Source organism: Coffea arabica, chromosome 2e (genome assembly GCF_036785885.1).
Source record: "Coffea arabica cultivar ET-39 chromosome 2e, Coffea Arabica ET-39 HiFi, whole genome shotgun sequence".
Lineage (NCBI taxonomy): Eukaryota > Viridiplantae > Streptophyta > Magnoliopsida > Gentianales > Rubiaceae > Coffea > Coffea arabica.
In genome coordinates, this window is record NC_092313.1 from 51,051,170 (window position 1) to 51,066,452 (window position 15,283).

General features: G+C 33.6%; 1 protein-coding gene across 1 annotated transcript; it reads left to right on the forward strand.

Annotated features, from left to right (window-relative positions):
- The first annotated feature begins 512 nt into the window (after positions 1–512).
- LOC113729129 (uncharacterized) lies at positions 513–1,037 on the forward strand. Its single transcript, XM_027253456.2, has one exon. It carries the CDS (start codon positions 513–515, stop codon positions 1,035–1,037), a length of 525 nt encoding a protein of 174 aa, XP_027109257.2.
- The last annotated feature ends 14,246 nt before the right edge of the window (positions 1,038–15,283 follow it).

Below are 15,283 nucleotides of genomic sequence, written 5' to 3' on the forward strand. Positions count from 1 at the left end.
TTGGATTTCCTTTTGTGTAATCATTCATATTGGGATTGTATTGAACGTTTAGAATTGATTGGATGTATAATAGTCTAGCTTTGGACTTCCTCCTGTATAATAGTTGGTATCAAGGATCAGAGTGGCGCAGTGGAAGCGTGGACGCTTCGCTTTTGATATGTAAATGTTGGAATATTGGATTTATATTTGAGATTGTATCTTGTATTTGTTTGAAGATTGTAGTGAACGACTGAGTCCCGGCGAGAGCTGGACAGGCGGCCCGCCGAACCCTCTGGTTCGCCTTAGGGGGAGGTGGGGTCGTGACAGCTATGCAATCACTCTCGATGGAACAAGGTCAGGATAGAGTTAATCTCACCATTAACATATTTTGGCACATCTGGAAAGCCAGAAAGAAGAGAATTTTTTATAGTGCTAATTAGGAACCACACAAAACTGTACAAAAAACACAAGAGGAGTGGTTGGAGTTTGAGCAAGCAAGGGAATCAGGCCAGGAGAGTAGTACAACCCAGAATATGAGTGGACAACAAGCAAGAAACGAGCAATTAAAGAAAGATGTGGTATGTTTGTATACGGATGCAGCCATCTCTGCAAAAAGGATCAGGACCGGACAAGGGATCATTGCAAGAAATTGGAAAGGAAAGATAATGAGAGCCAAAGGAATTGTACATCAGAGGAATGGAACAGCGAGCACTGAAGAGGCATTCGCAGTACGAAATGCTCTACTGATGGCCAAGCAAGCTGGATGGAAGAAAATTATTGTACATTCAGACTACAAATCAGTGGTTGAGCAAATTAACAGATGCAGTGACTATGAGTACAACATTGCAACTATTCTAGAGGATGTACAGGATCTTAGAACAGACTTTGACAGGTGCTCTTTTGTGTTTATTTCTAGAGCAACAAATGAAATTAGTCATGCACTAGCTCATTTTGCAGTTAAACTGGTGCATAGCATTGAATCGGAAAATGACTTCCCAATATGGCTGATTGAGTTAGGGATAAGAGAAATGAGGGTAGTATCCCCTTTTTGTAACTAATACTTGTATTATCAAGTGTTAATATTAATGAAATCTGTTGTCGTTTGTTGGAAAAAAAATACACACTAGTTCACGCTTAGTTGCTCTGGACTTGCACTCCTGCAAGGAAATCAAACTAAAGAAATGAGCTGAAAGCCTAGTGAAGTTCCCAAACAAGCATTCCAACAATAAATCACAGATATATTACATTTAACACTTCACACACTTTACACAGTAATAAGCAGTCATTCAAGAAGCAAACATTCAATCACTGAAAGGATACATGCTCATTAGGAGCCATTCATTTAGTCATTCAATCATTTAGTCACCTTTCATTTCTCCTTATACCTCCGACATTTGAAAACATTTGAAAATGAAAACTCCTTCAGTGATCATTTCATTCAGTCATCCATTTCAGTCATTGCATTTCATTCACTGACCAGTGCTCTACCTAACTTTGTGGTCATACTCGAGTATACTAAACACTGTCCCAGGATCACTAGCCTCCTGACCGAGTCCGCTTCTGACTCGAGTCGACTGGCAACAAAGGGCAAGGGCCCAATTCAACCAATGCAGTATAGTACAACACCGCATGGCTTACATTCATGCATAAGTAATGTTCAAACAGTTGATCATTGAAAATTCACTTTCACTTAGGTCAAGTGCGATAAAGTATACACTCATCCATTGACAATCCATTTAACAATCATTGGAAAACATTTAACACTCAAACAAACATACACAACATTCCACTTAGTCATTAAAGCACAAACATGCAAGGAACACTCACCACTTGATCACAATCATTTCCCTTCAACCTTCGTTTGTCCTCTTGGACACTTTCAAGTCCTGTGATCATGTAATCCATCAAGAGTCTAGTGACTTAAAGTCAAGATAATAAGAAAATATGAGATTCGAAGCTTCACTTAGCAACCACAGAAACTACAGGTTTAATCCTAATATTAGAAGACCAAAAGGGCCACGGTTTCTTGTTTAAATCAAGTTCTTATAGAGTTCAAATCAAGTGAAATATTCATGCATGCTAAGGTTAACACATCACTAAGTATTTCAAATCAAAATATGTAGAATTTAACCAAAGAAAGTTAGGTTTAAAACCCAAAAAAGTTTTCTAAAGTTTTCCAAGTCCCACTCAATCCATTTGATAAAATTCCCAGCTTTGGTGACATTTTGAAAAGGTATAACTTGAGTTTTGTAGGTCAAAAAATCACAAAACTTACACCGTTAGAAAATAGACTCGAAGCACTAAGAGGCTTTAGAAGACATCTTCATGAAATTTAACTCATATATTAGTCAAATTTCAGTTCAAAACTCACTGCTATCACAAGTGAAGAAACAGAACAGTCATGATTTTCAAGAAATTTTGTAGATTTTCTGGTACTTATAGAAATTGAACCAAACCCTAAATTTTATACCATTGGAATCTCTATGAGTCTAGTTTCAAACGCAATAAACAGAACTCAATTCTGATTTTTCTATACAAAGTTATAGCAAATTTCTCAAAACTGCGCAGAGCCTCCTGCGAAAATTTCCAGCAAGCAAATAGTTTGGAAAACTAGGTTTTTTTTCCCTCTTAAACCTCTTTGTTTTGACTCAAAATCAACATACATATGAAGAGTAAGGTTTTAACAAATGTCTTGAACAAGATTATGTCAAAATCACCACAAATTTTCTGAAAAGAAAGCTGAAATTCCTTCTCTCCCTCTCAGCCAGCCATAATAGAAATTTTCCAGCAAAATCTCCATAAAAAATTCCAACTTTCTTACTTATTTCCATGGAAAATGCACTACATCTTGTAACTAACATGTCATGAGGCTTATGACTTATGTTCTTGGCAAGAAAATCCATCACAACTCCACATACATATAAAGCTTCAAGTAACTACATCAAGGCTGGAATTTTGCCTCTCAAAGTTGAAAATTTACATACCAAGACTAAAATCACATATCAAAGTTTAAATTTCATATCAAAGCTAGAACATCTCTTATGAAAGCTGAAAATTCATCTCAAAGTTAGAAAATTGAACATTAAAGCTGGAAATTGACCAAACCCTAGCAAAACCATGTAATTACCATAAACATGCTTCCTTTAACTCCAATCATAACATATCTTGCATAAATCTCAAGAGACAAGTAAAAAGAGATGTTTTCTAGAAATTTTACCTCAAAACCCCAAGATGACAAACAACTCAAGAGTTTTTTTCCTCAAATAACTCCACCAAAGGCTCACCTCCAAGCTTAACTCAAGGGTTATCGGAGTGGATTAGGTTGATCTTTGGATTTTTTTTTCACAAATCAAGCAAGGAAATCGAGATGAACTTTGGAAGTTTTTCTCTCTTCTTTTCTCTCTCAATTTCAGCCTTCGCAAGAGAAAATGAAAGACTTGTGTTGTGAAATTGCATGATAAAGACTAAAGGAAAGTCTTGGTCAAGGCATGCTTGGATCAGCGACACTTGGCATCACTAAGGTAATACTTATCTCTTTGTCTCTCTTGTGTTTCGAATCATCTATTATACTTCTCCAATTAATTCTTAACACTTCTAATCACATAATTCCTCCTGCACTACACTCGTTCTCATCCACCAAATAAAATGCGTACATCTCACTAGTCAGTCAAACTTCCATAATACTCTATAAAACTTAAGATGCATCAAAATTATAAAAGGGAAAAGAGAAAAATCTTGACTTAACCTTTAAATTCACCATGAAATTTAAGGTTAATAAAGCAAACTAAAAGAAAATATAAATTAAATTTTTCCAAAAATAAGAGAAAATATAAAATAATTTTCGAGTTCTCACATTTACTATACTGTTATTCGTTGGCTACATGGAGTTCATATAGGTGTACAATTGGCATTTGATTAGCCATGCCCTATATGTAATTAATAACCCTGTAAAACCTTTTTGCACAACTTGTATACTAAATAGGTCACATTGTGGTAACTAACGTACATATGGTGATTTTCAGGAATTGGATTTGTGGAAAGAAGCAAGTGGACAAAAGATGGAACTCCACAATTAGGAATGGAGTTTGACACAGAAGATAATGCCTATAAATTTTACAACAAATATAGTTTTGTCACAAGTGCGACATAGCTTTCTTTACAATCATCGAAGGTACTTGTTAAGTCTGATAAGTAGTTGTAAATGAACTTTTTTCACTCATAATATTTTTGCTGCATTTTGTGAAAAGCTCATACCTCTTTGGCAATTCCACCAAACGTACATGAAAAAGCAAGCTATGCAATCCCCCTATTAGTCCAAATAACCTATAATTGTAACTTGTTGAAAAAGATTTGAGTACCATTCCTATGCTTATATAGCGCCCTCCTTTGTTTTGTTTAATTGACAATGATTCGTTTATTGTTTAGGCTAGTTTATTACTGCCGCTACTACCAGAAGACATAGGAATCACATCCAACTAGCCACAAGAACAATGTTAGCATTGTAACATCGGCCAATAAATTTTCATGCATACATTGTAGTTTACTTCAATAAGTAGCATGTATATAAATACTTAGTGAATGTATAATCTGGTTGAAATATTGTACACCATGTAGCCGACTAAGTACGATGCATAGAATTTGTTGAACATGCAGTTATTTATCCACATGCATATTGCAATTAGTCATCACAACCACATGCATAGTGCAATGATATGCATACATTTGGAATGGTTATTGATGGTTTGACCCACTTGTGCATCTCCTTGTAGGTTGCAATAGGTGTGTAATTTTATTTGTATGGCTAATACTAATTTGCCTATAAGCACCTTACACGGGGTGATCTATGAGGTACAATCAATTTACAAAAATGTACAACATCTTAGATGTTAGTTACTTGACTGTGTATATCTATAAAAGTAATGCAATGTTGCGCATAACTTTGAAATGGTCATTGGCCCTTTAATCAACTTATGCATCTCTCTATAATAGATATGTAATTTTATTTGTATGAATAGTACTAGTTTGTTTGTGAGCACCTTACACAGGATGATCTATAAGGTACAATCAGTTTACAAAAATATATATCATATTAGGCGTTAGTTACTTGGCTATGTATATTTGTAAAAGGGAGATTAGATATAGCATAGCAAAATGTAGTTACATGAGTTGGAATGTATTCTAGAAACTTTGGTATAGTTGATATTAGCATTTTTCTGTGGAGTGTACATGTTGTTCGTGGGCATGGAGTAGTGCTATATGTTATGTATGCTTACATAGTCATAAATTTACAAAAGTTAGTCTATTGTTTGAATTTGTAATTGGTTGTTAGCCATTACACACTGTCACGTGCATACACATAATGTAAGAATGAATTTATTATATAGTTGTTCACTGGTTACATAGAGTTCATATAAAAGTACAAATTGGGGGTTTGATTAACTATGCCCTGTCTTTAATTGTTAACACATTATATCTTCTTCACCTTATTTTGCAGCATGTCAAGAGCAAAGACAGCTTCCTTTGACGAATCAATAGATATCAATCAATGCTGGTGGAGCAAAGAAATTAGATTGGATAATTAGATAGTTTCATTATGCTAGACTCGTAACACTCATTAGAATGTACTTAGTTCTTAATGCATTACCATATGTTCAATCTATTTTAAAATGTACTAGAGGAAAAAAAAGTTAAATTGCTAATTTTAGATTATGTTTATCAGTATTGTAAATCTAGTTAGTATTTAAGTACTATTTGTTGTTAATTTTTTTTTATTGTTAGCTTGATCTGTTTTACAATATATCCAAAATAATAACTTCTATTCTATCAATTGCTAAAAAAAATATTTACTTTCTATTGCTAATTAGTAACATTCCGATATTGTATCCCATGTTGATATTTATTGACTTTTTGTTACTAACCATTTTATGATATGTTTAAAAAAATAAAGATTTTTGTTTCACAAATTGGTAGAAACTAGTTGCATTTGATTATTTATAAGTTACATACATGCTGATTGAACAAAAATTTAACTAGTCATCTATCACTAATTATGGAAGTAATGGCTTTAGGTAAAATTTTAGTTGTCAATATATTATAATCTCAAAAGGTAGTAATTGCCCATTAGCAAATTTGTAACACTGAACTATAGTGTCACTCGTTTCCATTTTTATCAAACCCCAAACTAAAAACCTTAGAAACATGGTTGGGATGTCAATTTTGGCATACTTCTATCATTTAATTGCTTTTTGAACAAATATCATTGGGTTTAATAGGTGTAATGCATATAAAAATAACATATACATAAAAAGAGATGGTGCGTGATTTAAAATGAAGAATGGATTCCTCAAAAAGAATGAAGAATGGAGGAGCTAGTTAAGTTTATAAACATAACAAAGTGCCTCTTTATTAGATAATTTTATTATTTACAAATATTTCTAAAAATTGAACAAAAAAATTAATCAAATGTATGATCTAGTTATAACAATATATACAACAATTATAATAGATATATATAATGTTTCAAACAAATCAACAAATTGAACAAAAATTTACAATGATTACAATAATATCTACAAGGATTTTTACCTATCACTACATAACATTTTTTATAAATCAAAATTGAAAATTTACAAATGTTGTGATAAAAAAAATATATAAAAGGAAGGTAAGAGAGTTATAAATGCTGTTATTTGAGTTTTGCTTGCTCCATTTCTTCTTCTCAAGTTGGTTTCTTCTTTTCCTTTCTAATTATAAATGAAGGGATTGGTTCTGCAAGCTCGGCAGTTTCCTCTATTTATATTTCTTCCTTTTCACATTCTTCTTTGTCCTTTTCCGTGCCATCTTGCCACTGCTCATGCAAATTGTAAAGGCTATTTACTTTGTTTAACACAACCGTTCTGAACGAAGTAACATTTTTTAAACAAAGCATAACTCTACGTGAATTACTTGTAAAACTTAACAACAGAAACATAATTATTACATATGGGACCCATATGAATAGTAACAAAATATCACATTTTTGTTGTAAGGATGTACTACAAGTTTACATAGAGTTTCAAAATATTCAAAAATTATTACATTGTTCAGGGACGGTTGATTCCTTTTTTTTCCTAGCATTCATATGACGTTGTAAAATCACAACTAAATATGATATATTAGATTCAAATCTGAGTAAGGCATACTAAACATTGAGTACATTTAGCCTAATACATACATATTACAACCTATACTTATCCAATCAATTTTAATCCCATAGACTAGGAATGTACAAATAGGTACCAAGTTACAAACATGCGATAATAAATTGTCAAATTAATAGCGTGTGCACTTCACCTCGCTTCTCTTCCTTTTATTTCTTTTCCTTTCATTATAAATTCCTTAGATCTTGCTTTAACATCATCCTGTTACTTCATTGCTGAATTACAGCCATATAAAAGTATTTGTCGATTGTCACTAATTGTTCACCAATAATAATACTTATCCAGCATGATGTACAGGCATATTAACTAAGACATCTTATAACCATTTTCTACCGGTAAGTAAGGCATATTGAACAATATGTACATTCAACTTAACATATAAAAATTAGAATTTATATTAATACCAATCAACTTTGAAGCAATCCACTTCAATTGCTATACTGCTATTGTACAAACAGGGACCACCATTAATATTTGATGCATGCATTTTCTTTTATTTTTTTCCTTTATTGTCAAACCTTCACACTTTTCTTTAACAGGAGCATTATGTTAATTGATTACTAATTTACAATTATATGAAAGTATTTCTCCACAGTCAATGTTTATTCATAAAAAATAGTAGTTATCTAATATGATGTACAGGCATACTACTAAGACATCTTATAATTATATTTTTGTACTACGTAAGGTATGCTAAATAGTATGTACATTCAACCTAATATATATAAATTATTTCAAATACTCATACCAAATAAGTTTGAAGTAATTCACTTCAATTACTAGACAGTTGCTATATGAATAAGTACTAATCTTCAAACATGAGATACCACTCATTAATGGTTAATAATGTGTGCACTTCCAAATTTTTGTTGGCCTCTATTCCTTCTTTTTTCCTCCATTGTGACTTATATAAGCAGATTTAACATTTTAGTGCAAGTGGTTATTAATTTACAACTACATGAAAGTGTTTCTCCATTACAAATATTATTTTGCTATTCAACATTGATGTAAAGGCACACTCACTAGAACATCTTATTATTCATCCTAATCATTCACTTTGCTTCCTATTATTCTTAATGTACTTCCTATTTTATTTCATTGTAATCACCCATAAACACCCAGTAATTCTATCTACACCATTAAACATCCTTACTAACCAACACAAATGAAAAATATAACTTGAAAATTTTCATTTATTTTATCTGCTTGAAACCTTGACTATATTGTTGATATGTTGTTGTTATTGTAGACAAATATCCCTGCATATCCCCTAGTAATAGTGTGACAGCCCCACCTCCCCCTAAGGCGAACCAGAGGGTTCGGCGGGCCGCCTGCCAGGCTCTCGCCGGGACTCAGTCGTTCACTACATTCCTCAAACAGATTACAAGATAAAACTCAAATATTACATCAAATTCTCCAATAATTACATGTCAAAAGCGAAGCGGAAACGATTCTCAACTATACATAAAATGATTTCACATCCAAACGGTACAAAATATAACAATTCCAACTAAGCCATCCAATCACGTGAATAAGCACAACAAGTCCTTCCTTCGCTTTGAGCCCTGTGGAGGGGAATAAAATATTTTTGGGGTGAGCTAGAAGCTCAGCGAGTAACCGGTAAAATCATTAAACAAATATTTTTCACAATGTTGCATTTCGATCATTTCGATGATGTCATGATTCAGAGATCAAATGTTCGTTTAGTGCTCTCGTGAGCCAGGGAAATCACAGCACTTGAACACCCAATGCTCAAATAGATCATTTAACATTAACATTAACATTAGGAGGGAGCCCCTTTTTGAGCTCCAGATGAACATGAACATAAACAAACGGAGGAGACGTTGGTGTTCAGCACAAGACTCCCCAAGTACTCATTTCAAGCCAAAACATGTCATGAACTCACATGCAAGCACGCATGATATGCAGTCGAGTAAATAATGCAAAAAACATTTCATAAGAAGCTTTAACAATAGTTTGGGGTCACTCACCTCCATGGCTCAGAAACCATCCATCATATATCATTGCCTTGCTCAAATCCGAGTCTTAGATCACAAACTCAATGCAAACAAGTCCTTTCAAAATTCGGACAGCACTTCCCCTTGTCTTTCTTTACTTTTCCAGCCATCAAGGCTTCATTATATTCTCATTCAAACCCAAAGGTACACACACAACAACAAGTTCATTCAATAACCATCCAGCAAGCTCCAAGTAGCACTAGTACAAGTCAAGCTAGGGAAAAGTCCGGAAATGAAAGTTAAGCTCAAAACCAGAAAAACAGTTTTGGACGTCATTTTGCGGTAATGGTACCAAAGGCGCTACGATTGTCAGATGAAGGTGCAAGACCCACCGTTTCGAAGCTAAGACATAGGGCTACAACAATGTATAAGGCCACTCAGAGAAAATCCTAGCACAACTAGGTCAAATATGCAAAATACCAAACCAGAACCTTAATTGCAGGTTTACAAATGACACTATGCTGTAATTAGTCCAACTCAGTCTATACAGGTCCGAATGCAGAAATTCTAAAGGCATATGATAGCTAGGACATCAAGATACATTTCATCAGAAGACCTCAACACCCAAATCCAAAACAATTCCAGTCAAAACAACCCATTTCAGACGCAGTTCTAACATCCTGATGAACCCAGAACAGCAATAGTAATTTCGGCTTATCTCATTCTACACTACTCCAATTGACCTGAAATTTTACAGGCACCCTTAAAACATCAATACCTACAACTTTCATGTTTTGAGCCAAGGCCAATTAGGCCTCTATCTAGGACCAAAAATTTCGGACAGAATGAAGAACCAAGAACCCTAATTTTCCAGATTTCTTCCAAAACAGAATTTACTTGCAATCTTCCACTTTTTCCACCTTCTAGCTTCCTCAACTATCATTTCCAATCATCATACATAACCACATAATAACAATCATATGAGAACAGAAAAATCCTAATTAAATATAAAACTTCACTAATTTCAACCAAAATCATGAAATCATCCATAAAATCACTTATTCAACCACCACCAATCACTAATTGAACATCATCAAGATCAAAGGAAAGGTTCCTTAGTCACTTACCATGCAAACCCAAGGAAAGACCCAACTTAGCACCTTTGCTTCTCAAACCACTTCACCACACACCTTAATACCACCAAGAGAAAGGTTTTTATGGAGCAAATCACGGTTTTAACGGTTGGTTTGTGAGATTGGGCAAGAAATAGAAGGAAGAAATTGGAAGCTTTTCTCTCTTTTTGTCTCCAAGAGGTTCGGCCAAGGAGCTTATGAAGAAGATGAATTTTGGGTCAAGTTTTTAATCAATTAGTAAAGGTAGTAAAATGGTCAAAGTCCACCCTTGAGTAAGAAAGTGACACTTGTCACCTTTAGGTTTAAAACTTATCTTTTTGTCTCTCCAATACAAATATCTTAACACTTTGTAAAATAATATCACTTAATACAAAATTCCAACAAGTTGTCAAAAATATAATGCATTTACCGCACTAGCGGGTCCCACGTTCAAAATACGCTCTTAATTTCTCAAAAACTAACCGATACTAGAAAAATCATTTTAAAACTATCTTTGCTCATAAACTTTATCTGGGGAATTTTTCTAATCAAGAAAATGTAGAAAAGGCGGGCGTTTAAAAAAATAAACCCTAGAAAATTAGAAAATTTCCGGGTTCTCAAACTCATTTTTTTTCGGGGCGTCACAAATAGCTCTTTCTACTAATTGGTTTAAAAATTCTTTTTTCTATTTTGCAAACATTTGGCGTGCAAAATTTTTCTTTACCCTTCTCCCTTGTGTAGTCCATCAACTAATTTAACTTCTACTAGTCAAAGGGTTTCCACGGAGACTACAAAGTAAAATAGATGGATACCATTCACCAAAAAATGGAAATTAAGTCATTGGTTTGCAACATTGTTACCTGAAGAGTTTATGTGGATGCAATTGGGTGTTTCTCTATCTCAGATCCCACCACCTTCTACTATCAGATCTCCAACACCTTTTCTTTCAGCAAGTAGTTCTTCCTTCTGCTCAATATAATGATTGATGGGTGATAGTACATTTCCATGGCTCTTCTTTGGCACTCCTCGTCTGCAACTTTCTTGTTCTAGAATGTTATTTGCCCTGGTTCTGGAGTTATGGAGTTATATTGACAATTTTTGGATGGAAAGGAAGAGATTGATTTTTGGGGGGAGAGTATTAGGTTTTGAGTTTTAATGGACAGTCATGCCCAATCAATTTGGGCGGGATTTTTTTGGAACGGAGTTTTGACGGTAGCCGAATCTATTAGGCTAAGGCAAGTTTTTTTTTTTAATGTTTTTTCATGCTCTCTAAGTAAAACGGGAGCATTTTATCTCTAGCAACATGGATGCATGAGGGCCTCTTATTAGAGTTTGTGAGGGAACCATTCAGGGATGGTCCTTTTGATGATCGTCCCTGCCCCATATCCTCTACAGCATGAATCAACTTATCTCGCTAGAGCTCTACAAAAGAAGCCCATTCATTGATGAAAAAAAAAAAAAAAGATGTCCTTAATTCCATAACCTTTAACGACCAGAACACTGGGCAAAGAGTATTCCTCCTCTGGCTACTAAGGAATTAAGAACCCCCAAAAAAAAAGGACTAAAGCACTGCAAAACTTCTTACTTTTTTTTTTTTGTTACCCTGTAAAGATGAATGGTACATTACTTTAGTGCTAAACAAGATTTAATGTTCCTTTGCTTTTTGTTGGTATAAAGTAAATCCGAGCAAACTTTAGTTTGGAGGCTGTGATACAAATAACCATGAAGCACGCAATGTATCTATCATTTGCTAAAGAGCTCACCCAAAAAAAAATAAAAAAAAAAAAAAATCAGCTAGCAATTGACGGCAAAATAGGAAGTGAAATATTATGAAATAATGAAAATGGAAATGCATTTTTTTTTTTTTTTGGTTCTTGGAGGGTCAAAGGCCCATTACACTAGTAGTCAACGGAACAAAGAACATCAATGACAATTTTTTTTAGTAGTAGACAATAAAATTTTATTGCTGGTGGCAGAAACTCGTTCAAATGCTAGACGATTATTTAGCGAACGCTAACGTTGTAGAGTGAAAAACTATAACAAATATTTACTTTAAACCACCTCTATAACCAATAGGTACCTGGACAAGAAACCATGGACAGAACTGGAGGGAAGGACGGACCACCGCCCCCCAAGTTTTACAAAAATTATGTTTTCCTCTTAGAAAAGTGAAAATTTTTAAAAATGTTCTTTACAGGTTGAGTTAATTTCATTTTGTACCATTCAATTATAGCCAATTTCTCACTTTGATTCCTAACTTCAAATTAGACATTTTAGTCCCTAAATTTATAATATTTGTCCCGCTTAAACAAAATATGTCAAACTTTAGTCCTCAAAGTATAATATCAATTATAATGTGACCGATTTAAACTTTAAAGACTAAAGTGGAACATAAGTTATGTTTAATGGGCTAAAGTGGGTCATAATTCACTTAAATAGAACAAACTTTATATTTTAAGAACTAAAATGTCCTATTTGAAGTTTAAAGATCAAAATCAGAATTTGAATAAAGTTAGAGTGCAAAGTGGAATCTACCCTTATAAGTTTAGATTTTTGTCCCCGCAAAATACAAAAATATTTTGTGTTATACATTTAAGTTTAAATATATTGAAATTCGATCACTCAAAGTGAATTTTCTGGTTCTGTCTTTGCAATAACTTGTTTACGCTCTATAAAATTAAGCATAGAAGTGGCCGGCCTCAGCCTCCTTCCCTTTCCTTAGAACTCTTTTTAACTTAAGCATCAGGTGGCCTTGGGCTCCTTCCCATTCCCTCCTTTTTTGGTCTAATGTGCAGGTTTCCGTGATTGTTGGACCTTTCAGTATTGACAGTCATCAATTAACACTTTTTTTTTTTGGGTAGTAACATTTAACATTTGACATCAGTATGCATGTGCATAGCTTCTTCCAATTTCTAATAGGAAAGGGACCTTGGATTTGTTTTCTAATTGGTTTGGTAATAGACTATTAATTTTGTACAACTTAAAAAAAATAAAAAAAGTAAAGAAATATTAATTGAACCAAGAGATCCTTAGTCTAGCGTTTGAGGTTGAGAATTTCATGAAGTAAAGATTTTGAGCTCTAATTCACCTTCCCCTACATATTTCTTAAACCCCATCCATTCCTGTTAGAAAAACAAAAAAAATTTTGAAAAAAGGCCCAACAACCTGTGCTATCTATTTTTACCATTTCATTGATTTGTTCGCTTGTGATTTTCATTTTTCAGCTAGTGAGTTCAAGGATCCAAGTACGAGTTACCGATTGGACAAATTACCTGGCTGGTCCTGTTTGAGTTCGGTGACTTATTTTTATATATTACTTGGTACAAATTGCATTGCAATCGCTATCCATAATTTAAGGATATTTACTACAATCTCTAACGAGAGCCTCCACATACTTGCCGAGGTGGATCAAAGCCATGGGTAAAGCTTACTACGCTACAACACATATCAGTGGTTCACCAAGACAAATGAATAAGTAACTCTAGGCCCCCTAACAAAATTAAAAGAAGTTAAATAAAATAAAATAAATGAAAAACAAAATAAGTTACCTGCAGGCTTAACATTTGGAGGTCAAGGCAATAATTAAAAGTATTCTATGACTTCTGCCTTCAAGAACTCGTGAACAAATACAGGCTCTACGCGGTTGAAGTAGCAAGCCGAGCATGAGATTAACGATGCAGATTGGCCAAATAATTTCGATTCAATTTGAACCGTTCATTTAATTTTAAGTCGACAGTCTATATGGAATCAAGATCATTTGGCCAATGTGGGCCATAGACAGTTGCTCTTGCAATAGTAACACTTAATCCCTTGTGAACACATCATAAAGGAAAGGAAAAAGGAATTAGCTTAAAACTAAAGTAGAATTCCTCGTAAAATTACAGTGTTCTCACAAATAGTAAAAACCGTACATATATAGATATATCTTGAACCTTCAAAACTAGCTCTCAAGACTATCCAGTTAAATTTCCAGATGATTTACTACTTGGGCCAGAAAAAGAGAAGTATAAACGACATACCACTTTCTGTTAAGGGTCTGTCATGATTACGAGTACCTCTCTTGTAATTCATGAAATTAATCTAATTATTAATATGTTTCTTTCTAATTATATGTGCATCCCTTAAATTATAACAACATTGACAAGTATTTGTTTATACAATATGCTCCCCTCAAGTTTCTACACGAACGTTCTTTCTATTCTAAAAATGTATAAAAAGCTATTTTTAATTAGAATCATGAAAAGCAAGAGAAGGTGTCCCAAATGTTTCGAAAGCAATGGGCAGCTCAGGGACATTATTATTATTTTCCATGGATTACTTTTCTTGTACTTAATCTGTACTGCGAAAGTAAGTTCTGCCTGTTTAATCTGGATATATGCATAAAACTTTTGAGTTGTAATCCACACCAGTAGGCGTAAGCGGATCCACATTTAGTCAGCAGGGAGAAGATTATCTTTTTTTTAAAAAACTAAAGCAAGATTTTTGTTGAATTGATGCTAATAGATAGAATATTTTACAACCCTCTTTATACTTTGTGTTCTTTTATAATTGGCAAATGATTGGAAGGTTAACTAATTATTGTAAACTAAACTTTATCAAAATAGTGAGCACCGACAACATTAGAATTGCAATAAAGGTTTCCTTGTACATGAAGCAAAGGCAAAGGCAAAGGCAAATAAAAGTTGCCAAGACATATGCTTTAAGACACTGAAAACGTGTTTCAACATTTTTAATTAGCTGTTATGTATATATATATTTTTTAAGATGAGTTGGTGTTAACATTTTTAATTAGGTGCTTTGTATTTTATCTAACTTTAGTGGCCATAAGAGAGTTCTTAGAGTTCTTTTTACTATTAGGTTCAGGATTTAAATACTGAATCTGACAGTTGAAAATAAGAAGGGCGGAGAGAGGGCTATGAGGGTTAAAAAAAAATCAGCTATTCAACATTTCGTTGCTTGCTAACTGACTTATATGACTTTTATAGCACAATTTCAATAGCAACAAATTTTAAATTAAAAGAGAAACTAATAAAAT

Coding starts and splice junctions, on each gene's coding strand:
- LOC113729129 (XM_027253456.2), top strand. CDS start 513: ATGAGTGGACAACAAGCAAGAAACGAGCAATTAAAGAAAGATGTGGTA.